This window comes from Notechis scutatus, chromosome 2 (assembly GCF_049901735.1).
Source record: "Notechis scutatus isolate UNSWTSFEM ecotype Mainland chromosome 2, rNotScu1.2, whole genome shotgun sequence".
NCBI lineage: Eukaryota > Metazoa > Chordata > Lepidosauria > Squamata > Elapidae > Notechis > Notechis scutatus.
The window spans coordinates 161,855,656-161,882,507 of record NC_142010.1 but is presented as its reverse complement, the minus strand read 5'-3'; the positions used below and the strand labels follow the sequence as shown (position 1 = coordinate 161,882,507).

Sequence of the window (26,852 nt, the reverse complement as noted above, 5' to 3'; positions counted from 1 at the left end):
GATCATTGTAGATTACTCCAGCAGATTTGGTTTCTTCTATTTACTAAAGAGTAAAATAGAGGTGCAACAGAAATTTAAGCAATGGGTAAGTTTTGTAGAAAGGAGATATAAACAACAAGTATGTCAGCTGCAAACTGAATTCATGTCAGCAAGTTTTCAAGAATGGTTGGGACAGTTAGGAATAAAACACAGACACACTAATCCATACACAGCAGCTGAGAATGGTGTAGGTGAGACGTGGAATGGTGTCTTACAAACAATGCTCACTGCTGGAGGATTCTGGTCTGAGTAAGTCATATTGGGTGAAGCCATCTTGACTGCTAATTATTTAATTAATAGGCTGTGGAGGTCATCTATTAATGATACTCCATATGCAGTGTTATATGGGAGAAAGCTATCTCTGGCACATTAAAGGGTGTTTGAAAGCAATGCAAAACACCTTCAGGTCCAGATGATGGGATTTAGAATTTACATCTTCCCCACCTAAATTCTAAGAACAGGACATGACCTTTAGGACACAATAGGATTAACCCATCACCATTAGAATAGTAAAAGACATGAGGCTCACTACACTGCATTTCAGAAACTGAAAATCCTTGCACTCATCAGACCAATTTGTCAGATGACCCAGAACTGCACGATGTGGTTCTGCTTATCAATAAACTGAATCCTTATTTCCAATCAGCCTCTGTTTTATTTCCAGCACCTCTCTCCCAGCTTGTAACTGGACTGGATTTTTCTTCCAACAGTTAGTAAGTTCAAATCTGACTTTTTAGGTCAGGAGGAATTTATATTTTTCTTTAAAAAGAGAGTAATACTCACAGCTTCTTCAATGGTTTGAAATTTTTCATCAAGCATCACAATACGAAACTTTACTGAAAAACATACATATTTATTTATTGCGTTTCTGATTTTTATCCCTTCCTCCATAGAAGCTCTGCCTTTTCCTCACAGATTTCAATTCTGTCTTTCAACTGGGCTGTAAAACAGTGGACTCCTGCATTTTGCAAATTTTGCAAATGTTATGTTATATTTTAAAAGAGAGCCAGATGCTGACCTAGAAATCAGAAGACTGTATTCTAGTCTTGCCTTTGGCATGAAAGCCTGCTGAGTGATTTTAGGCCAGTCACATTCTCTCAGTACAACCAACCTCACAAGGTTGTTGTTTTGGGGAAAATAGAAGGAAGAAAGAGCATTATGTGTGTCCTTCACCTTATTTATAAAAAAGGGCAGGAGTTTTTTTAAAAAAAACTAAGACTGGAATATTGTATCTTGTTTAATTAGCCAAACAATTCTTGCAAATGTTGGACCTTATTATTACTTAGGAAGATTGCTTAAGAAAAGTTGAGTGAAGAGGAACTGAAAATATTTCAAAATATATAAATATTCAAATAAATATTTGGATATGCAAATAAATACAAATAGAGATCTGAATTATAAATACAAAAGCACTCACAATGCATTCAGAGTAAGACTTCAAAGTGATTAAGTTAGTTAAAGGCACTGAAAGAGAATACATTATGCAAAGTAAAAGTGTGAGAATGAAAACAAGAGCATGCAAATTTGTAGAAAGTATAGAATTGTGTAAATGTGTTTATTTAATAAATAAAAACATATCTTAGAATTGTTAGATGCTAGATGCTTAGGTTAAAATTATACATATTAAAATGTTAAGAAATTAAGTCACTTTACATGCCGAATGAATATGTGGGATTGAGGTTAGTGGAAATATTAGAATTTAAAACATTTCTTTTAATATATTAATGAAGATGATATTTTAGAGTTAGTTAGTTAGTTTACTTTATTGTCATTGCACCTCGTACAACGAAATCAAACACCATCTTCAGTGGACATCATGACCATGACCATGAAAATAAACACAAACACACATCCTTCACCCTTCACACATTGAACTGGAAACACCCGACACCACACCAACACTGCACTATACAGCAGAATTCAAAAGAGCTACTATCCTGGGATAGAAGCTGTTTTTCAGCCTATTTGTCCTTGTTTTTATTAGTCTGCCAGATGGTAATAGTTCAAAAAAAAGGGTTCCCAGGATGAGATGGATCTTTGAGAATGTTTTGAACTTTCTTAAGGCAGTGGGAGCTATAAAGCTCTTCCAAAGAGGGGAGAGGGCAACCAATGATCTTCTGGGCAATGACATTAACCCTCTGGAGTGCTTTCCTATCTGCCACTGTGCAATTGGCAAACCATACAGAGGTGCAGTATGTTAAAATGCTCTCTATGGTGCAGCAGTAGAAGGTCACCAGCAGTTTCTCATTCAATTGTTTTCTGAGATTATTCAGGTAGTATAATCTCTGCTGGGCCCTTTTGACCAGGGCTGCAATTTGGGCACCCCAGGTCAGGTCCTCTTTTAGGGTAACACCCAAAAACTTAAAATTGGCCACTTGCTCCACTCGGTCTCCACTGATAAGCAAGGGCTGGATATCTGATCTGTTCCTTCTATAATCCACTATAAGCTCCTTGGTCTTATTGGTGTTGAGGACCAAGTTGTTGTCTCCACACCACGAAAGCAACCGGTCCACCTCATCTGGGTAGGCAGACTCATCCCCCCTGGAGATAAGTCCCACCACTGTTGTATCATCTGCAAATTTAGCAATAGTATGAGTTTGTGAAATTGTTAAGAGTCTTAAAGTGTAGAAACTTATATTGTACTTATATTGTACTTACTATATTTCGTAAAACAAAAAAGGTGTTATTTCTGGTTACTGACACACTAGTATCTTTTGGATACTCATACATGTGTTTCTTCTTATATTCCCAAGTTCTAGTATTGCAAAACTTTCAGAGTTCTTACTTAAAATTGAACTCTTTGTTTCTTGGGGGAAGGCTAACTAGTGAGTGGTACAAAGGGCATCCGTTTTGGCTCTTAACATTTTGTCTCACCTCCAATTTTATCTCACAAAAACTGTTTGCAGACATTTTCATGCCACTCAGCCCTGTGATATAACACCATCACTAGCCATTCCCTCTGTGACTCTAAACCAAGATAGAAAGCCAAGACAGGTCTAAATCTGATCTAATTTTGCTTTCCTTCAACAGTTTACCTCTTGAAATGCTTGATTTGCTTTTCCAGTAATTCTGTGAATCATTCACTTAATTATGTATGTATGTTATTGGTGGGAGCATATATGTTCTCTTTAGCTAGTTAAGTGTGTGTTAATCCATTTGTAAATTAGATCAGTCCTGCTACATTAAATGGGCCTCTTCTTTTAAGACAAAAAGGACTTTGGACTTCAAAGTCAAAGCATCTCCACATAGCACTTCTAAATATTGTGTACATAGTAACAAATTCCAAACATGGGATAGTAGGTCAAGATCACCCTCCCTGTATATGCTTACCTTCTTCTCCAGGTTTGTAAAAGGGTTTATCTAGTTCTATGAGGGTCCTTTCATGAGCATTCTTGACTAGAACTTTCTTTCGGTTTTCGAATGTTGTGCTTTTGTCATGCTGGATAAGAACGTGAACATGGGCTATTTCTTCTTCCTTTATAGAATAAAAATTGAGCGCGTTTTGGTAAAGATCTGAGAAAAGCAGTATTTTGCAGATGGGCTTTATTCTGCTAAACTATCCTCTCTTCTCCAGGAATTGGGTCATTCTGACAACACTCTACTATATCTCTTCTTACATATATATCTACACACCATCATCTTCTCAAATCTGTACTGGTACCTCCATTTATCCTTTTAAAAAATATATATGTTTCCTTTCTTGATGTTGCCTTCTTTCTTATTCCAAAGACTTGAAAAAAAAATAGCCCTTTTTAACTCCTTATACCTCTCCTTAGTTTTTCCAGTGTCCAGGTCTCTCAGTCAGAGAATGGTTATTAGAAGACAAACTTACATAGTCAAAGCCAAAATCCTTGTTCCTGGGAACAAACTTTGGGACCTAGAGAAAGATTGAGATATACAAAGGAATGAACAGAAGTAAGATGGGGAGAAATGCTAAATTGGCACAAAGTTTCTTGAAATCATTAGTTAAATTATACAGCTGTTTATAAGTTGGAGGGGGGGGGTTGGACTTTTGCTTGGTATTTGGAATTGACATGTGTATTTTAATGTTGATTGAAGCTGTAGCTGCCTCCCCTGGCCATCATTTCTTTAAAGTTTGATCTCCAAATGAATAGAAAGGCAGCATCCTTCCCACAAGCTAGATCTCTCCCAACTCCCCCTGGATGTTCAATCTTTTTTCCATCAAAAAACATTACACTTGTCACTTTTGAAGGTTATCCTGTTGGAGTTGATGTGTTAAAAGTCTTGAACATTTTGAGTTGCAGTTTTATCCTTTAATTACCTTAGCTTAATATTATCTGCAAATAAGCATCATTTTTATTCTACCTTGTATTTATAAAATAATTGAATAGCACAGTTCCATCAATACAGACTTGAAAAGAAGTCTACCATGTTTCTCATATAATAAGGCCAGGTCTTATTTTTTTTGAGCCCCCCAAAAACGGCTAGGCTGTCTTTTCGGGGGTGACTTAATTTCCCCCCCTTGCATCCTCGGGCGCGTGGGTGATGACAGCTTGGATGTTGACCTTGGCGTTGGTGGGGCACTTCGTATTGGGAGACCTTCCGCCACCGTTGCTTTCCCTTCTCCCCGTGCTGCTGTGGCATTTGGAGCAACGCTACAGCATTTGGCGCAGCCACGCGCGGCCAACCAGGGCTCCTCCCTGCAACCGGAGCCCAGTGGAGACACTCGGCTTCAGGCGCTCCTGTCACCGCCTTCCCGGGCATTGTTCGAAGGCAAAGCCCATTCTTTAAAAAATGACACCCTACTACCGGTACGACAAAGCCTCCCCTCCCCGAGAGGGCAGCCCAACCCCACGTGGGGAGCCGAATCTCCCGGGGCTGCAGCGCAGGATCGGCCCACCCCGGGAGAAGCACCCAGCCACCATCCCTGCCTGGTGCCAGGCAGAGCACAAAGAACTTCGCCTGGGGTGCCCAGCACAGCTGACAGGTGGGCCCTCCTGCCTGGCGGCAGAGCTCTGGCCAAGGCAGCGAGCACCTCCCCGCCGGGCCCTCCGGTCATCCTACCAGGGCTGCACCGGAGCCAGGAGGGTTGGGCAGAGCCGGGAAAGCGACCTGCAGGTGCGCGCCTGCCTGCCAAGTGAAAGAGCCGGGCTGACCTGAGCTTGGCTTCCCAAGTCCCTCCAGCCTGACCCCGAAGGGGCCACCAGGAGAGGCTGCCCGAGGCAGTGATAGCACCCACCCGTCCGCGGACAGGGAGGCAAGGCGACTGCAGTGCTGCTTCCCTGGCCAGTGGGTCCGGCAGAGAGAGCCCGAAGCCACCCATCCTTTCCACCCCTCGCCCAGCCCATCCCCATCCCCACGCATCTCCAAACATGCCGGCAGCTCCAAACGCTGCAGCGGCATGGGCATCAGGCAGTGGCACTCACTTGGCAGGGCTCAGCTCGGAGGAGGATGCCTGGCCTCCCAGTCCACGGATGGGTGGGTGCTATCACTGCCTCAGGTGGACTCTCCCAGTGGCCCCTTCGGGGTTGGGCTGGAAGGACTTGGGAAGCCAAGCTCGGGTCGGCCCGACTCTTTTGCTTGACAGGCGGGCACGCACCCGTGGCTCATTTTCCCAGCTCTGCCCAGCCCGCCCTGCTCCAGCAGGGCCTGGTGGGATGAGCAGAGGGCCCAGCGGGGAGGCGCTCACTGCCCTGCCGGAGCTCTGCCACTGGGCAGGAGGGCCCACCTGTCAGCTGTGCTTCACACTCTGCCCGGCGCCAGGCAGGGATGGTGGCTGGGTGCTTCTCCCGGGGCGGGCCAATCCTGCACTGCGGCCCCGGGAGACTCGCCTCCCCACGTGGGGTTGGGCTGCCCTCTTGGGCAGGGGAGGCTTTGTCGTACCGGTAGTAGGGCATCGTTTTTAAAAGAATGGGCTTTGCCTTTGAACAATGCCTGGGAATGCGGCGGCAGGAGCGCCTGAAGCCGAGTGTCTCCGCTGGGTTCCAGTTTAAGGGAGGAGCCCTGGCTGGCCGCGCGTGGCTGCGCCAAACACCACGTGGCTGCACCAAACTGTGCATGGCTGCACCAAACGCCGCATGGCTACGCCAGATGCCGCAGCATTGCTCCAAACCCTGCAGCAGCATGGAGAGAAGGGAAAGCAATGGTGGTGGAAGGTCTCCCAATACGAAGTGCCCCACCAACGCCGAGGTCAACGCAGGCAGCACCATATCCAGGTGTGCAACAAAAGTACTTCCTAACGGCAAGCCCCTCGCCATTCCTCCCATTTTGCATGTTTTAATATAGGCCTTAATTTGGGGGAAGGGGCTTAATTTCATTTCATGCCTATAAAACATGCTGGGACTTCCTATTGGGGGAGGCCGTATTGTTGGAGAAACACGGTAGCTTTTTCATGACCTCTATCAGATGTTTTTCTGATATCAGAATTTACTATGTCTACAACATTCCCTTGTCTTTAGTCTCTATTTTAAAAAGATATAGCATTATAACATAAATTATCCTTGATAACCCTATGGTTGTTACAATAATATTTTTTTAAGAGATACTACTTGATAATCTTTCGTGGTTATTAAGATAACTATTTCTGTTTTCCTACATCTCTACCTTTCCTCTTTTTTATACTGGAATTGACTTTATCAGTTTTCCAGTATTTTTAAAAATGAATAAGGTCTTGTTACTGGGTTGTATATAACTCAAAAACGGACCTGGAAACTGGTGCACTCAAAGGTCCCTGGTATGTTTACATCTTTGTCCAACAGAGTATGGTTCTGTAGTTTCATCTCCAATGTTACTGAGACATGGACAGACTTTGAGAAGGAATCTAGAAATATACAGAACTTTTCCGTACTGGGATGATGAATGAATGCTGGGAAGATGATCAAATAGTGTCTGGAATAGAAAGAGAAGGATAAAATAGTCAATACTGTTCCCTAGTGGATAAGCTACAAAGACAAAAAAGAATTACTTTCTAAGGCAAAGATATTGAGCCAGAGGTTTACAGACCACATCAATATAAGCCTGAGACTGCAATAGGCTTACATACAATGTTTTATATAGAAGGGTGTTCCCCAACTTGGTGGAATGGTTCCCATTACTGGCATCCATTCAGCAACTGACTATGTTAATAAAAATGAGGGAATTGTAGACAATGACTGTTACATAAGATGTTTTTTTTAAACAAACTTTATTAATTTTCACAGACAAACAAAACATAAAACGTAAGAACATAGAACATCTTTTCTAAGAACTGCTTAACAAAACAAATAAAACAACTTATTTAAGTACAACATAATTCCAAATTATCGCATTTCCATACAAACACAATTTAATATGCATCTTATATATTCAATTTCATATCTTATTACTCTTTTTCCAACTTCTCACTGTTTCTATTCAATTTTATTCATTAAACTTATATTTTCGTCTATTTCATATTACTATATTTCATATTGTTACTGTTTCATATGTTCTTATCCAACATTATTGATTCTCAATAAACAAACATAAACAAACAAAACGCATAACATAAAGACAAAACTTCTTTTTAGAAAGCGGCTTAACCCCGGGTTACAATTTTTTGTACAGACATAAATCAAATTCATGCTCACCTTATATACTATTTCATATCTTATTTAACATTCTATATTTTCTATATGTCTTCTCCCCTCTTTTCACTCTCTTAATTCTATTTTATTTATTTAATCTCAATTTAAATCATTATACTTGTATCTTTTGTCTGTTCTTTTTCAATTATCTATTTATCTTTTCTCTTTAATACAAACTTTTTCCTGTAATCACTGGTTGAAGTATGACACCTTTCTATCTTTCCCCCAAATTTAACACTTAAAATAATACATAATTTCCACTCTGATTCTGCTTAGTACATTCTACATAACATTTTAAAATAAAAAACATAATAAGCTTATAGTATGGTAAAAACAATGTTCCATAACAAATTAATTAATTAAACTCTATTAGTTAAATCTTAGACATTTTACACATTCCCTACAATGTTCTATTGTCACATATGTTATTCCAATTTTCTAACTCTATTTCAAATACAAATACTACAATACATTCTTATGTACTTTTGCAGAATCTCTTTTTAGATTATATTTTACCCTTTGTCTCTGAAAAAACCCTGTTTTTTAACATCTTGTTTTGAGCCTTTATAACTTCTCTTCACTTTTTCCCTTCCTTCCTTGTCGAATCTAGCCTTTTTACCCCCCCCCATCTCTCAATCTCCACCCTCTTAGTCTCCCCTCTCTGTTGTATTCCTCTTTTCTTTTGCTTTCTGACATTATATCAATTTTTCACCTTATTTTTCCCTTTCTTGGTTGTTTTTTTAGAACTTAAATTCTCCATTTTCTTTTCCTTTTTTCCCTTTTCTTCCTCAATTAAAATTATATGTCCATTAAAGATGGCTTCTTCTTCATCCCAACATTCTTGTTGTTGCATTTCCTAATAAGTAAAAATCGCCATTTCTAAGAAGCGAAGAATAGATCCAAAAGAGCCCTTGCCTTCTTGTTCCTCTTCTTTTAACTTTTCAAATTCCATTTTCAATTCTTCAACAGATACCATTATGAAAATTTTTTTTAAACAATCCAAATGTTTTTTTAGTCTTTCAAGAGATAGTTTACAAAAGTCCCAAAGTCATCAAACAATCAAAATCAGCACAAATTGTTTCATTTAGCACTTTCTTCTTTTAATACTTTCTCTTCCTGGGGTAGAATTCAATTACACAATTCCAAGATAATTTTTTGAAGTTTTATTGCAATTTAATATCTGATCTTATCAGCTCCAAGCAGTCTCCTTCAACAAGTCTTGGTATAAATCATTTACCTCTCTTCCTTCCCACTTATAGCAAAAAGATTTTAATTTTTAAATGTCAGTGTTTAGAAATCTAATGTCCCCTTGGCTTTAATTTTCAAAGTTAGTTACCTTCTGCTGCCAACGCGGGTATTTCCGATTTCCATCTGCTATCTCTGTAGGGAAGGAAAGTGAGGAGAAAAAAAAGCTTTCCCTTTCACTTTCAACCGCAGCTTTACGATCTTCTGGGAAACAATGTATCACTTAAAGAGCCAAAGTTCCAGGGTATTCAAATGTTGCTTGTTGTCCCGGTTCAGCCAAAAACTTTCACTTTCTCAACTTCCTCCTGCACAAAACTTGTCCGGCTGAGAGGTTCTTTGTGGCGGCCATTGCTGACCGCCGCTCCACTGCCTTTGGAAAAGGGAGTTAAGCTGCCTGGGGAAGAGGGTTGCGATGCCCCCAGACCCCTGCCCGGATCTCCCCTCTCTTCAGTTAGCCCTACAGGATAACTAATAGCCTCCAAATCCAGCTGGATCAGAGGCACTCCGGCAGCGAGCATGGCAGGGATCGCACACAAACGCGAATTCCTGCCGCCTCCGAAGCCTGACAAAATGGAACTCCCTGACTGTTACATAAGATGTTTGTTACCTGCTTCCTAAGCAGAAATGAAATCTCTTGTAGGCTCCTGCAAGGTGGAATACTTAGTTATATAAGAACCAATGCCAACTTTTAAAATAGGGACTGATCTCATAGAATGATAGGATTGGAAGGGATCTTGGAGGTCTTCTAATCTAGCTCTCAGCTTAAACAGGAGACCTTATACCATTCTAGAACAATGGTTATCCAATGTCTTCTTGAAAACCTCTAGACCCACAACTACAGGGGGTAAGCCATTCCAATGAATAATTATTCTCATTGTCAGGAAATGTAGCTCCAGGTTGGATCTCTTTTTAATGAGCTTACATCCATTACTTGAAAAATAAGTTGAACCCCTTTTATCTTTGACAGCCATTCAAGTACTGAAAAATACCTATCATGACAGATTAAGGGGAGATTCAACCTAGAAATTGGGATAAATTTTCTGACAGTGAGAGCAATCAACCAATGGAATAGCTTGCCTTCAGAATTTGTGGGAACTTCATCATTGGAAGCTTTTAGGAAGACATTGCACTGCCATCTGTCAGAAATACTAGACTTAATAACTGCCTCAATCTCATCTTCTGCAATAGTTTGAATTCAATTTACGGAATACAAATTAAAGAACCCTTTTCCAACAGTGACCACAGCATGATTGACTTTTGTCTCAATATACGTCCACACAAAAATCATCACAATGACAGAATCCCCAAGTATAACTTCAAAAAAGGCAAGTAATACCACAGTAATAGACTATCATGTTTACTGATCAGATCGTGAAATCTGTAGAGGAGGTGGTATTGCTATCTTCTATAAAAAGTCCCTACATCTAAAAACCTCCAAGTTACCCAGGAGCTTGCTCTTACTGAGACCATCATCTGTGAACTGTCCTTAAATATCACATTTCAGTTCTTACTATGTTACAGAGCCCCTGATTATGGCATCAAACATGCAAACAAGCTAAATACACTACTAACATGGGCAGCATCCTGCCCACATGCTTTTATCTTTCTTGGTGACTTCAATCTACCTCATATTAACTAGACCCTTAACGAATGTACAACTGAACCCACACATGCAACCTTCTACAATGCTGTAACAAATCTGGGACTAGTAACCAACAACACTAGATTTAACAACTGCCTCGATCTCATCTTCTGCAATAGTTTGAATTCAATTTACGGAATACAAACTAAAGAACCCTTTTCCAACAGTGACCACAACATGATTGACTTTTGTCTCAGCATACGTCCACACAAAAATCATCACAACGACGAGATCCCCAATTATAACTTCAAAAAAGGCAACTATGATCTTATAAACAACGATCTCTCATCCCTTGATTGGCAATTTCTATTCACTGGATGCAATACTGTTGAAGACCATTACAACATATTTTTACTTGAAGTCAAAAGAGTCATCAAACTATATGTACCAATAACAATTCCCAAAACCAGAAAAACCAAATTACCCAAAACAATAAGGAAGCTTCAATCCAAAAAGAAATCACTTTGGTGGAAAAATAAATCTGGTCACGTTGCTAACTTCAAAAGCTGATAAAAAAAATTATGCCACCAGATAAAGACTGAATGCACCAATTATCACATTAAATAAGAGGAAAACCTTCTACACACCAATTCCACCCGTGCTTTCTAGAATTTTGTAAACAACAAACTAAAAGACTCAAGGTCTAATGGTAAAGGACCTAATGGTAAAGACTGCAATGGTGACACCATTAAAGCCAACCTCTTTAACACATTCTTTGGCTCAGTATTTGTAAACAGCAATGGATCATGCCCGTATTTCCTAGTCGAACCACAGACAACTACAATGATCTAATACATATCGATTTTACAGAAGACAATGTTGAAAAAGCACTACGCAATCTAAAACCATCTCTATCTATTGGACTGGACGGAAGATGTGCATACTTCTTAAAAAAGCTATCCACTGCCACAGCCGAACCTCTAAGCATAATCTTTGAAAATCTTTCAGGACCAGCTCCTTGCCAAACCTATGGTCTCAAGCCACGGTCATCCCGATCTTCAAAATGGGAGACCCCAGCCTAGTTGAAAATTACAGACTCTTTATGCTCTTTACTCTTTATGCTGCATCACCTGTAAAGTCATGGAATCAATTATTAACCAATCCATTATCCTCCACTTAGAGACAAACAACATACTCTCTAATAAACAATTTGGTTTCAGAAAAAAACTAGCCTGTAATCTGCAACTCTTACACTGCAGAAACATATGGACTACACAACTCGATCAGGGCAAAGCAATAGACACAATCTACATAGACTTCTGTAAAGCCTTTGATTCAGTGGTACATGACAAACTACTCCTAAAACTAAAATCTTATGGTATCTCTGGACACCTGCATAACTGGATAGAAGCATTCCTGTCAAACAGACAACAAATGGTCAAAATTGGGAGCGTCCTATCAAATTCTGTACCTGTCAACAGTGGTGTTCCCTAAGGCAGTGTTCTAGGACCAACTCTCTTCATACTCTACATAAATGATCTCTATGATCATATTAAGAGCAACTGTGTTCTCTTTGCTGAGGATGTAAAGCTATTCAACACCACAGACAATACTGCTACCCTTCAAAAAGACCTCGATTATGTATCAGAATGGTCAAACAAATGGCAACTTCAAATCTGAACAAATAAATGCTCTGTCTTACATATTGGCAAAAAAATATATCAGAAAATAAAATACAAGCTGAATAGTCAAGACTTTGTTGATGATCCCAACTCTGTCAAGGACCTTGGAATTCTCATCTCTAATCTAAGTGCTAGAGCCCACTGTAACTACATAGCTAAAAAGGCATTAAGTGTTGTTAACCTAATCCTACGTAGCTTTTTCTCTGGTAATATCACACGACTAACGAGAGCATACAAAACATTTGCTAGACCAATATTTGAATACAGCTCATCAGTCTGGAATCCACATTACGTATCTGATATTAACACAGTTGAGAAAGTCCAGAAATATTCCACAAGAAGAGTTCTCCACTCCTCTATTTGTTGCAGAATACCTTATGCCACCAGACTTGAAATTCTAGACCTAGAAAACCTAGAACTACGCCGCCTTCGGTCCGATCTAAGTATAGTATATAAAATTATACATTGCAATGTCCTTCCTGTCAATGAATACTTCAGCTTCAACCATAACAATACAAGAGCACACAATAGATACAAACTCAAGGTAAACCACACCAAACTTGATTGCAGGAAATACGACTTCAGTAACAAAGTGGTAAATGTCTGGAATACTCTACCTAACTCTGTGGTTTCTTCCCCAAACCCCAAAAACTTTAACCTTAGACTGTCCACTATTGACCTCACCCCTTTCCTAAGAGGTCTATAGGGGGTGTGCATAAGTGCACCAAGGTGCCTACAGTCCCTGTCCTATTGTTTCTTTTTTATTTTTATTTCTTTTATTTTTCTTATATGTATCCATTTCATGTATCCATATCTATGTTTATACTTATACCTGTTGTCTTATAATTGCTTGACAAAATAAACAAACAAACAAACAAACAAACAAACAAACAAACAAATAAAATGGTGTAGGGCAGTAATAGCTAACCTTTTCTACATTGCATGCCAAAAGTGCATGCACGCATGCCATGCTCGTGTTCTTGCATCCATGATGCAATGCGGACATGACTCCTCCCGCCCCCCTGTGCAAGCAAGTGCGACCCCCTGTGTGTACACCATGTGTCTCTGCACATATGCGCATGACTCCCCTGCACCGCATGCCTCTATGCATGCGCCCACAACTCCCTTTGCATGGCACATGCCTGTGTGCATGGCGCACACATCTCCTCCATACATGCATGACAGATACCCAACAATCAGCTGGCTGGTGGGGGTGCGCACGCACGCGCAGTGAGGCTCTTCCAGGTGACCTCTCACATGCCGGCAGAAGTGGCTCAGCATGCCACTTCCGGCATGCATGCCATAGGTTCACCATCATAGATGTAGGGTCTCCTGCTTGGGTGGGGGGGGGGTTGGACTACAAGGTCCCTTCCAACAATGACTTACAAGGTCTCTTCCAACTCCATTAATCTGTTAATCTGTTAATGTCACATGCAGTCTTTCTCTTCATTAGACTAGACTGGGTGTCAGCAACCTGCAGCTCTGGAGCCACATGTGGCTTTTTCATCCCTCTGGTGCAGCTCCCTGTCACCCTGTCATGGCAGAGGAATGAAAGAGCTGTCACCCTATCATGGTGATGGTGATGGCTGGAGCCTTAGTGTGGGAGCAAAGTGCCCCTGTACTTTCCTTTGTGCAGCAACAGGATTCTACCTTCATCATGATACATTTGCTGTTGTCGCCAGCAAAAAGGGTTGGGAGAGAAAGGTGGGGGTGGATCGTGGGGGTGGATCTTGCAGAATGGCAGGGTGTTCTGACCCAAACCTGGTTCCAAGAGAGCAAATACAAGACAAAGACAGCAGTATAACCTTTTTATGTTTCAGCTAAGAATCCTGTTTTCTTCACAGATAAAAGGCTGCTTCCAACTAATTAGCTCCAACAAGAAAGAGCCTTGCCAAGTTTTTTCAAGTCTGTCAAAAAACAACAGATAAGAAATAGTTTACAAAAGTCTTCAAATACCAACTGTAATGTCCACGAGGCTGAGTTCACAACATCTTTGCCTTCTGCAAAGTGCATTCGTTCATCGCTGGCTTTTATCTTCTTGAAGGAGGGGCAGCCTTACTCCTGAGTCGCCCAATGGTGTTGTAACTGCTCTTTCCTCCGAGCAATCCTGCACGCATGCACACTTGGCACAGGCTCCTCGAGAACATCCTCATCACTGCTACCAGCCCCCACAATCTCTGAAGGCAGCAGTCCACTCCCTAATGGTCCTGGCCCCTCATCTGAGTCCTCGCTCTTCTCAGCCATCTGCAACTGCTGCCGGCTAACCACAACACAGGGGCAGATCTTCCCCAAGCCTAGTTTTCCTCCTCTCTTGTTGATGGGGCCAAGAGAAAGAAGGCAGTGGTGTGGGGAAGCGCTCCCCTTCTCCAGCCGAGCGCTGAGCATGAAAGCCCAGCCAGAGAGGGGGGCTGGCCTGGCAGAAGTTTCCCCATTGGTAAGTCAGATGGTGGAAAGGCCTGGTCCAGCTCTCGCAGCGGGAGACTGTTCGGCACCTCCAGATGCAAGCTGCCACCTTTTTAAAAAGTTTTATTGGCTTTTTATTTTTAGATATACATCAATATCAATACATGAACAGTGTGGCCTCCGTGTATAATTCATTTTGATACAAACAGCAATAACAACAACAATAATAATAGGTTACATTAATCAAACTTATATAATCCTAGTGTTGATATATATGATTTTTAGAGTAGTTATTCAATATATCAATATTCTATTTTAATACCAATATCCTATTATTTAAACATACCTAATAATGCCATCTTTCAACCTCCAATCTTTCCCTCTAACTATTGCTTTATATAAAGGTGTGTATTCTTATTTCTACCTCTATTCTAGTTTTTAATCAGGCCATCATTATATTAGAAAAAAGAAAAAAGAATTATTTTCTATCCATCATTTCTTGTCCATTTTAATACTTCAATTCTTATTCATTTTTTGGCTTGCCTCCCATACTCCTCTCCTGGATCTTTGTCTCTATCAGCATCTGTATCTTCACTATTCACTCTGAATATTTATCCCATTTCTATTCTTATAAGCTGCTAGGTATCTAGAGTGTCCACCCAAACTCCTACCACCCTTTCAACAGTATCTTCCAGGTTATCCAATTCCATTTTTAAATCTCTTAAAGTACTTTTCCCTTAATTTATTTCATCAGTCATTATTATCTTTATCATCTTCTCCTCATTTCTTGCTTTGTTTGCTGGTTTGTCTGTTCTATTCTTTCTGCTGTCTCTTCTCTTTCCTGGACTCTTTGATCTTCATTTATTATCAGTTGTAGCATACTTTCTATTTTCCCATTTATGCCTTGCATTAGGTTCTAATGCTTTGAAACATCAATGACATTTCTCTTGAAAACTCACTCATTTTCCCCAGATGGAGCATCTTGTCTTATTTTAATAAGTCCCGCTCTTACTCAAGTCAAAAAACAATATATTCAAGTCCAATGTTGCTCCTCAGAAAGTTCAATAATCATAGTTCTTTACTTCTCAGGATTATTAATTAGTTCCATTTAAGTAGTCCAGGCAGTGAGCTGCCACCTTTGAAATGTGTCACACTTTTTAGGAATCCAGGCAGTGATGGCTGGGGCCATGTGGGGTAGTGGAGGTGTCAGGGCTCCTTCCCCCTCCTCAGCAAGCTACACCTAGAGGAGCACAGAGAGTTGTGAGCCAAGCACTGGAGGGTCAGAAGGCATGCTCTGTACATCACCCCAACATGCATTTCCAGAGTGCGCTCCTCTGCCTCGAAGTGGGATTGGGTAGGGGGAAGGGAGCAGGGAGCAGGAGAAAAAGTAGGTGGCTTCTAGGGGAAGAATCCTGGCTGGCTTTCCTTTTGGCATGGGGTGGGTGGAAGACTCAATAAAAATCCAATTTCCCTCAGAATGGGGGGCTATGTCATGGTGACATGATGCATCTCCACAGGGGTCCTTAGGTTTGTGCTCAATTTGACCTGCTAGAAGGTTCCAAGGGATCTAAGTTACCCTGGATGGGTGATGAAAATAGAGGGGACAGTCCATCGATCACAAGAAGATCACAAACTCCTTGTTTGATTTGGAGGAAGCACTCAAGCCAGCAGGGAGAAAAAGACAGCCATTACATGCCTGACCAAAACTGTGACAGCCAACCAATGAAGCAAGCATAGAAACTGAGCAACAGTGTGATCGATCTGGGTGTAATTTTTCTAACCCCTGTTGAGGAATCTGTCTCCCTAAAGTGAGCTGGGGTGAAAGAGGGACTGAAAGAAGTGGAGGTGGAATTGTTTGTTTTCCACCCCCCCAAGAATAGTGGCGAGCAAGCTTGAGAGTTATTTATAAAACTGGAAATAGAGGAAAGAGAAAGAAGTTTAAAAGCTAAGAGAGTCAGACTGGGGATTTTAACTACATTATAAACTCTATTGAAAACTTTTGGGAATATGAATTTTGACTCCTGGGACTTTTGAAATGCTTTGGATCAGATAATATTATTTAAACTAATGTGAGAGAGAAAGGAGAGAGATAGAACAGCGACATCTACAGATGGAAGTTGTGAAAGTTGTGAGAACATGACCTTGAAAGTGTGTTGAAGATAAGCTTGTTTGTTACAAATAATACCTGCTCCAGCAAACTGCTTATATGAGACAGCAGGGACAGAGAGTGAAACACTGTAACTTTTTAAACAGTGTAGCTCTTTGGATTTATATGAAAACTAAACAGATAAACAGAAGCTGGGAAATAGCAAAGAAGTTTTTGTTCTCCTGCCTTTTTGATCTTCCCTGCTGGAGACTTAGAGTCTATGTGGTTGAACTTGGGGCTTCGTGCAGGGATGGGATTCCACTGGTATAACTACCGGTTCTGTCTATTAGCGTTGCACGTGCATGCGCGAGTTGTGTGAGTTGCACGAGTGCAATTTACAACCTGCTGAGCTGCCCAGACAGCTGCCCAGTGCTGCGTGCAAGTGCAGTTGGAAAATACCTTTTTCCTGCTTTTTCAACTGCAGCTGTGTCGCGCAAAGCAGCTACAGTTGAAAAAGCAGGAAATAAAAGTCAGGTAAGAGCCCGGGCAGGGGGGTGGGCCACAACAGCAGCAGACATAGAACCGGTTCTATGTCTGGTGCTCTTCAGAACTACCAGTTCTACAGAGGTGGACAGAACTGGTAGAAACCTACCCCTGACTTTGTGGGCCTAAGTAGATTACAAATTTATCAAGAGAAGAAAAGGTTAGTGTTTAAAGAACTTGAAAACTAACAAGCAATCTTTTTGTTGGATTACAATAATAGAAAATGTGGAAATATTTGGAGACTGAGAAAAACAAGCAGATAGCAGCTTGAGAAAATGTTAGACCAATACTGGAATTAACATTTATTATCTTTTTTAAAATTTCTTGAAGATTTTAAGAATATTCAAAATAACTAGCACTTCAAATTTAAGTAAACTAGGGAAAAAGAATGCATTGACACCATCAGCAGCAGCAGCAGCATCTAGTCCAGTAAGCCAAAATCTTTGGATAGCAAAAGCTAGAATAAAAAATCTTGAGGAAATGAAGGAAAAAATGGAAAAGATGGATTATAAAATGGAGGATATTCAACAAATAATAACTAAAAATTGATCCAGAAAATAGAAGAGAAATCAGAACAGAGTGAAAGAGACTTATGTAGGCAGATCAAAATCTGGATCTAATTACTTTGGAGATGGATAAATCTGAATACTTCTTGAAGTTCCAGAATTTTGAAGAAGAGAAAGGGGGAAACTTTGCAGAGATAATGGCAGAATTATTGGCAGAGGCTCAGGGGATGCTCTCTGGGATGGATGAAATATTTAGAGTATATACAAGATATGCATCAAGAAATAAACTTCCCAGAGAGGGACATGTGAGATTTTCCAAGAAGGCAATAAGAACGGAAATACTTTAAAGATGATCCACTGAAATAGAAAGGGAGAGAAATAGTAGTTTTGAAACAGATCCCAAAAGAGTAGGAGAAATGAGAAAATATTACCAATTTTTGACAAGACAGCTATTTAAACATGAAGTAAATTTCAGATGGCTGAGGGAATGCTGGTGACTTGGATAGAACAAAGATATAGACTGGATATTATAGAGAAAGCAGAGCAATTCTATGATGAGCAATTTGGAACATATGAGGAAAAAAGAAAGCAAGAGAAAATAGATGATAAAAAACAAGAGGAAGCATCAGGAGGAGGAAATCCACAACAAAAAAATGAAGCAGAACTAAAAAAAAGGAGCAGAGTGAGAAAGGTGCAAAGATAAAAGATCAGAGAGAAAAAAGAGTGACTAGAACAACAAGACCTATTTACAAGTAAAACTAAGGAAGAAAAAATATAATTATTGTCAATTAACATAAATGGACTGAATTCTCCTATGAAAAGGAAAAGGACTTTTAACAAATTAGGAAAACTAAAACTAGATATAATTTGTCTGCAAGAGGTCCACATTTAAAAAGCAACATAATAAACTATTAGAATATCCTAAAATTGGGAAATTATACTCTTCACTAGCACAGCAAAAAAAGAGGTGTGGCCTTATATATTATAGAAACAATAAATGCTAAACAAATCTTTGCAGATGAAGAGGGGAGAATTTTGATGGTGGAGGGAACAATGAACTATAAGCAGATACTTTGGTAGCAATATATGCACCAAATAATCAACAATATTTTTAATGAAAAATTACACAAGAAAATTACAGAATTGGAATATGAAAATATCTGTGTGTGGTAGAAGACTTTAATGGAATTATAGATGCAGAACTTGATTACAAAAGCAGTAAAGTAAACAACAGAAAGACAATGTACAGAAAAACATTTTCAAATATTTTTTTTTAAATGGCAGAAGAAATAGGTATATTCAAGATGCATGAAGGGAGATAAATCCTAAGAGAAATAGGTATGATATGGGTGTCACTGTAGTTAAAGTTAGATTTCAAAAAGTTACAGAAACAAAAGAAGAAGACCTAGAAATGATAATGGCTGAAATAATAGTGGAATCTCTGCAAAGAGATAAGCGTGAAATCCTAAATGAATTGGATGATGTATACAGAGTTCATACAAATTATGCCAGAAGGCATAGATTGCAGAGAGAAGTGCATATTAGATGCGCATAAAAAAAGGTAAGAGATGTAATTCATAAAATAACAAGGGACAAACCTATGATATACAAGGAAAAGGAGATACAAACTCTGAAACAGATTCTGAGAAAGGTGAGAGAACAGAGAAGGGACTACCGATTCTTGATGACACAGCTGACTAAAAGAAACATATTATTTAGGTGGCTAACACCAGAAGGGATGCTAGTGCCTTGGCAAGAGAAGAAAATTAAAGTTGATAACTTAGAGAAGGCTCAAGAGTTATACGATCAACTTGTGGGAGCAGAAGAAGAACAGAGCAGTAGAGAAGAACTAGAGTCCAGAAGCCAAGAAGAGCAACAACAGGGAACAAAAGAAAGAGAACAGGAAGAAATAACTAGGGAAGAGGAAAAAACAACAGGAAGAGGAATGGGCAAGACCAGGACCAAAAATACAAAGAGACACAAAGGCCAATAGAAGACAAAGACAAGTATAGAAATAGAAGAATGGGAGAAAAAATTAAATTAATATCAATAAATATTAACAGATTAAATTCGCTGGCTAAAATAAAACAAACATGGGTAAAATTAGTGAAACAAAAAGTAGATGTAGTGTGCCTGCAGGAAGTACACATCAAAAAACAATATAGGAATTGCTTAGAATACCTTAAATTAGGAACACTGTATACGGCATTAGCTGATGAAAAAAGAAAAGGGATAGCTGTATATGTTATGGAAGAGATAAAGACAAAACTAATCTACACAGATGCTAAAGGAAGAATGTTAACAATTGAAATATTGATAGGTCAGAAACCATTATTATTAGTAGTAGTAATATATGTGCCGAATGAAAACCAGAAGGATTTTTATAAAAAGCTACATGAAAAAAATTACAGAAATAGGACAAAGGAGTATTTGCATAGTGGGTGATTATAATGCAATAGTAGACAGCAAAAAAGAAAAATAGAAAGAAAAAGAAACACTACCAACATTCTTTGAAATGATGGAAGAATTAAATTTAATAGATATATGGAGAAAATTGAAACCAGAAGAAAAACAATTTACTTTTTACTCGAACCCACACCAATCTTGGTCAAGGATTGACATGGCCTGGATGAATGGGGAAGTAGGAAAAGAGGTAGAAGCAATTGAAATATTGCCAGATATTTGGGCAGATCATAATCCTCTTAAAATAGTTTGGAGAGGCCAACCAAAAACAAGAAGATGGACCTTAAATTCACAAATAGTAAAAGAAAAATAATTCACCCAGAGACTTATGAAAGAATTGGAATTATTCCTTAAAGACAATACAAAGCAACATACTTCACTACAAAATCTATGGGATACTATGAAAGCTTACACATGTGGAATCACAATAGCTTATATGGCAAAGAGAAATAAAGAGAAATGGAGACAACATAATGCATTACAGGAGGAAATTAAAAATTTAGAAACAAAATTGCAAATAAAACCACAGAATGATCAAATTAAAGGGGAATTGATTCTAACAAAACTAAATATTTTAGATCAAGAAGAAATTATAAGTAACTTAAAATCTGTAAAACAAAACTTTTTTTGAACAGGTGAATAAACTGGGAAGGTGGCTGTCCTATAAATTAAAAAGAGAGAGAGAGAAAAGGATAGCACATCAGCTCCAGGATGAAAATGGGAAATTACAACATATGATGGAAGAAAAAAAAGGATTACTTTTAAGTACTTTGAAGGGCTTTATAAATGTGAAGAAATAGTGAAGGAGAAAATAAGAGATTACTTGCAAGGGGAAAGTATTTTGCCAATAGCAGAGGAAATGAGAGAAATGTTAGGTAAGGAAATAACACTGACAGAACTGAAACAAGTGTTGAAAAAAAAAGAAAAATAATAAAACTCCAGGTCCAGATGGGCTTCCGGGGGAAATATATAAAACGATGGGTGAACTGATAGAACCATTAATGCAAGAAGTGTACAACGATGTATTAATGGAAGCAAAATTACTGGACTCGTGGAGGGAGGCATATATTTTTTAATACCTAAAGAGAGTACAGACAACAAACAAATTCAAAATTATAGGCCAATATTATTATTGAATGACAATTATAAAATATTTACAACTATAGTAGCAGAGAGATTGAAAAAAATATTAAGTGAATCTAGACACTCAGACCAAAATGGATTCCTCCCAACAAGACAAATCATAAACAATACAAGAATTGTAATAAACATATTGGAATACTATGAGGCCCATCCAGAAAAACAAGCAGCACTTGTTTTTCTGGATGCACAAAAGGGTTTTGACACTCTTAATTGGCAGTTCATGATACAACAAATAAAAATATGAATTTAGGAGACAAGTTCGAGAAAATGATAGAGGCGATATATTCCACCCAAAAGGCAAGTGTATTATTAAATGGGGAGAATACAGAGACTTTTAAAATAATGAAAGGGGTAAGGTAGGGTTGTCCACTGTTACCTCTGCTTTTCATCCTGACACTAGAAATTTTATTAAATCGAATCAGACAGAATCCAGACATAAAAGGAACCAGAATTTAAAAAGAGGAATATAAAATTCAAGCTTTTGCAGATGACCTGGTATTCTTCATAGAAGACCCATTGGAGAAAGGGAATATTTTAATCCAAGAGTTAGGAAAATATGGAGAAGTATCAGGTCTTAAAATTAATAGAGAAAAGACTAAAATGTTAACTAAGAATTTAATGGAAGAACAGAAAAGAGAACTAGAAAAAGTAATGGGACTCCAAATTGTAAAGAAAGTCAAATACTTAGGAATATGGCTAACTGCGAGATGTTCAACAATAAAAGAAAACAATTATATGAAATTATTGCAACAAATAAGGAAAGATTTTGAGCTATGGGGAAATTACAAGTATCGTTATTAGGGAGAGTCACTGCGGTTAAAATGAATATTTTATCCAAATTATTATACTTATTTCAAACAATCCCCATAAAATTAGATAATTATTTTTTACAGAACTGAACAAAATTACATTAAAATTTATATGGTTAGGAAAGAAAGCCAGAATAAAATTAATAGCATTACAGGACAGTAGAAGTAGAGGTGGCTTTGCACTCCCAGAATGGGAATTCTATTATAATGCTGCAGCACTGATATGGATCAAGGAATGGGTCAACTTGAGTAATAAAAGGATATTAAGTCTGGAGGGTCATGATCTACAGATGGGGTGGCACACCTTTCTGTTGTGACTGGAAGGGTTGAGCCTGCTGTGAGTTTTGAATCTGATGCATCTGAAGATGGAAGGTTTGAGCCTGCTGTGAGTTTGGAGTCTGATGTATCAGAGGACACAGGTGTGAGTGATGAGGAGGGTTTGGCATTGGAATTGGAGCCTGCTCTAAGGAGAGATGCAGACGTGAGCCAGGAGGATGAGAGAGTGTCGGAGACACGATCATCTCCAGAACCTTCCACTTCATTCATACCTCAGGTGTCAGCAGCTGATCCACAGAACATGCCAGAGGCTTCGAGTGATGACGAGACTGACGGATATTGGCTTGATGCTAGGACTAGAAGAAGATTGAAACGTCAATCACAATTTGAGGAGAAACGTCAAGCCAGAGATTAATTAGAGAGACTGACACGCCCCTTCAGGGGATATAAGGAAGCGTGCTAGCTCTTAATCCTTGTTCGAAGCAAAGTGTCTTTTGGTTTGGAGAATGCATCTGACTCTCTCGGCTGTAGCGTCTTGATTTATGGTTAGCTCGGACTTGCCAGACAGATTCCAGGAAGACTGCCAAGGACTGTGTAAACAGAAGCAGTTAACTCTGCCGTGTCTGGGTTTGTATGTTTGAGCATTTGAACTTTGGAACTTTGGATTCTCACCTGTAGATACAGGTGAGACAGAACACCTTTCTATGGGAAAAGAAAAGTAAGAAGCAAACATATTTTTATAGACATTATATGGGGTTTTCAATTCAATGAGTGGAGTGTGAAGGATGTGTGTTTGTGTTTATTTTCATGGTAATGATTTGCACTGAAGATGGTGTTTGATTTCGTTGTACGAGGTGCAATGACAATAAAGAAAACTAAACTAAATGAGGGTCCTGAGTCCGATGAAGAGATGGGGCCAGGACCATCTGGGAGTGGTGTGATGACTCCGGAGCCTCTGGAGTCTGGCAGCAGTGAGGCAGAGGGACCAGGGAAGCCTGTTCCCAGTTCATGTGCACACAAGAGCTGCTAGAAGGCAAGAGGAGCTGAAACAAAAGGGGCAACTCAAGAGTAAGACTGGGAGGTGATTGCCTGTCAGCCTCAAGATATATTCCACATCTTATATCTTCTGCATCCTAACTATTGCATCTTCTCTGCTGCTATGCTATACTATTTCTTTCGGCTGTCATTAGCAACGGAGGAAGGGGGGAACTTGGAGGGGAAGAAAGCTGGAGGTGTTTTGCATTCCTTTGCTGTGGGTAGCAAGGGGAGGGGGTATGAATTTCTGTCTTTAACTTTCCATTTCTTGGCTAGCTTCTATCCCCTTTGCACAGCTGCGAACTTTTATCAAAATATGTCAAGGTCAACGGACAGAAGCCTCATCACCACCTGAAGATGGCCACATGATCGTATTCAGTACTTTTAATTGGAAGAGTCATTTGGACATTTTAGGGGGTGGGAACAATTCCATTCCTTTGTATATGTGATCTGCACACCAATTCCTCAGTTTCGGAATTAAATCTGTAGCTTCCACTTTAATTTCCAGTAAAAGGATAACTTTGCTCTAACCCATGGAGTCTGAGTATTTCTTTCTTGGATCTTGAAGGGAGCACACAGTGACATTGCCCCTCCCATAAAGGACAGACAAAGGTGAAGAAACCTTTGTAGGAAGGAAAGTTGTTTGTTTTCAGATTAATCTTTGAAGCTCTGTGTGGACTTTGTACTTCGGTTGGTTTTTTTATAGTTCATTTGGCACTTTTGTTGTTGGCAGCAATTCAAAGGAAAGAAAGGTGGGTGCTTATCTCGAGGGACTGTTTGGGACTCTTTACAGGTGGGAATGAACATAATTCCCAGTGTTGAAATAAAACAAGAGTTGTTTTAATTAAGTGTGTGCTTAATTACAGTCTCAGAAGCCTTGGTCAGAACATGTTGCAAGATTCTAAAAATAGAGAGGGTCTTGGACTACCAGATTGGGAATTGTACTACCAGGATTCAATACTTACTTGGGTGAAAGAATGGATTAGCTTGAGGAATAAAAGACTATTGACCTTGGAGGAACATGATCTCCAACTGGGTTGGCATGCTTTTTATGGTATAGAAAAAATAAAATACATAGCTATTTCCAAAGACATTACATTAGGAATGCACTATTATCAGTATGGGAGAAAATTAAAGAACAACACTATTTGAAAATACCGATCTGTCTTTCCACAATGGAGGCACTGATTTACCCAAATGTTATTGATATGGAGAATCTTACCAAGATATTTTGAAAAGGGAGAACTTAAAACCAAACAGGAGCTGAGTGATCAAGTGACCAAGATAATATAGTGGTCATATAGAGAACTAGGACAGATGAAAAATTAATAAAGAAAATATATAGCTGTTATGACTCCCCTTCAAAATCAAGCGAGCAAAACAAAAAGCAGCCATTTCAGAAGTAATTCAAACAAAACAAAGTCCCACAAGATAACGGCTGACATAAATCCCAATCCACAGCATAAATCTTTACTCTGTCCGGCAAACCTGTCATGGCAATAAATCTCAAGCCTCAGAGCTTCTGCTGTAACGTCTTCACTCTCAATTAGTCACTTTGCTTCTGGCGAATTCCACCAGGCCAGCTGTGTCCTTTTATTCACTTAAGCAACGTGCTAATTACCCTAATTATTGACTCGCTCTTCTCTTTCTTTCTAACTGGGTTTGTCTCCTTAGCCATCTCCTGTTCCTAATGTCTAACCATAAGTTTTCCAGATTCTCATCTCCGCTGGAAAACTCCCTCCTTCCTTCCCTGTCATCCATTCCCAGCTGCTGATCAGATAAAGCACCAGAGGAGGTCGAAGGTTCTGACCACTCTAATATTTCAGGTTTGTCATCCCTTGTTACATCCATCTCCTCATCCTGGTTACTATTCAATCACTCAGCAATGCCGGTTCATATTTTTCTGCCATGTCTTCCTCACTTGAACTCATATCTGCCACAGGAGCAGAATCCAAACCCGGAGCCACAACACTATCCCTCACCGTAGGCCCCTTCCCCCGGGTCTGACGATCCGGATGCGGTTTCGAAGGGAAACATTCATGAAAGTCCCGAATAATGTCTGGAGCATGAACTGCAGACGCATCTGTCCATGAAAAACCTCCGAGTCATCCACTCTCTTCCCGACTAAATACTGGAAACGACCCTTGAGCCAACACGAATCAGTAACGCTGACCACCGTGTCATCAACCTCAGCCTCCTCACGGGGCGTTGATGGGAAAGTCGTACCAGCGGGAGCACGCAGAGGACACTCCGGGGAGTCAGGAACCAAAAGGGAATGATGGAATACAGGGTGAATGCGCATGGAGCGCGGTAAGGTGAGTCGGTATGCCACAGGGTTGATGACCGCCTCAATCGGGAATGGACCGATGAAACGATGGTCCAGCTTCCTAATTGGGCGATTGATCCGAAGGTGTCTTGTGGATAACCACACCTTGTCACCCACAGCTAACGGAGGCGTTGCTCAACGTGATCGTTCCGCAAACCGTTTATAGTCCTCTTTCGCCCTTTTGAGTTGTTGTACTACTAAACGGCGAACCGCTTGTAATTCCTCCAGAAAATCTTGTGTCTCAGGAACCGGGGAATCCATCAAAGTTAATGGGAAGAAGCGCGGATGATAACCCACATTCGCGAAAAACGGCGTTACACGAGTGGAGGTGTGCTGCGAGTTATTAAAAGCGAATTCTGCCAATGGGAGGTATTTCGCCCAATCGTTTTGTCGCTGATTAACAAAACACCTCAAATATTGGGTAAGAATGCCAATCACCTTCTCACTCCCGCCATCAGTTTCCGGATGGTGCGCTGACGCCAAGCACACCTGAACTTGTAACGCTGCCATTAACTGTTTCCAAAACTGCGCAGTAAAGTGAACCCCACGATCAGAAACCACTCTATCCGGCAGTCCATGTAGATGAAAGATATGCTGTAAAAATAGCTGGGCCGTAGTGCGGGACGATGGTAATCTCCGACAGGGAATGAAATGAGCCATTTTAGTCAGCATATCAACTACCACGAGCACCGTCGTGAAGCCTGACGAAGATGGTAAATGTGTGAGAAAGTCCATGGAGATCGCTCCCCATAGTCTGCCCGGAGTCGGCAATGGTTGAAGGAGTCCAGGGGGCGCACCCGACACCGCTTTCGCTTGCCTACACTGGACGCAAGAAGCGACGTAAGAAAACACATCATGACGAACCCGAGGCCACCAAAAAGTCCGGGTGACCAAATGCAAAGTTTTATAAAATCCAAAATGGCCAGCAGCGGGGTTATCATGACATTGCGTCATGATGAGAGCTCTCAGCGACCTGGTGGGTACGTATAATAAACCCCGATGTCGGAGCAAGCCCTCTTCAAAGGACCGTGGGGAATCAGGTCCAACGTCCCCCGGTCTCTGCTGCGTCCACGCATCCAATCGTTGCGCCTCCCGTATGCGAGCCCGCAAATCTACTGGATCTTGAAGTACGGCCAAGGATTCTGGTGG

The 26,852-nt window shown here is 40.1% G+C and overlaps 2 protein-coding genes across 2 annotated transcripts in view; both read right to left on the bottom strand.

Moving 5' to 3' along the window:
* The window catches only part of LOC113417219 (alpha-2-macroglobulin-like protein 1), a 144,930-nt gene that overhangs the window by 109,392 nt on the left and 8,686 nt on the right, over positions 1–26,852 (bottom strand). The gene's annotated exons all lie outside the window — the stretch shown is intronic.
* LOC148132374 (alpha-2-macroglobulin-like) lies at positions 778–25,679 on the bottom strand. The gene is made up of 5 exons (XM_087953937.1): positions 25,510–25,679; positions 6,705–6,888; positions 3,872–3,916; positions 3,370–3,514; positions 778–875 (listed from the first exon to the last, which is right to left on the bottom strand). The coding sequence occupies exons 1-5, from the start codon at positions 25,677–25,679 to the stop codon at positions 778–780; spliced, it is 642 nt and encodes a 213-aa protein (XP_087810063.1).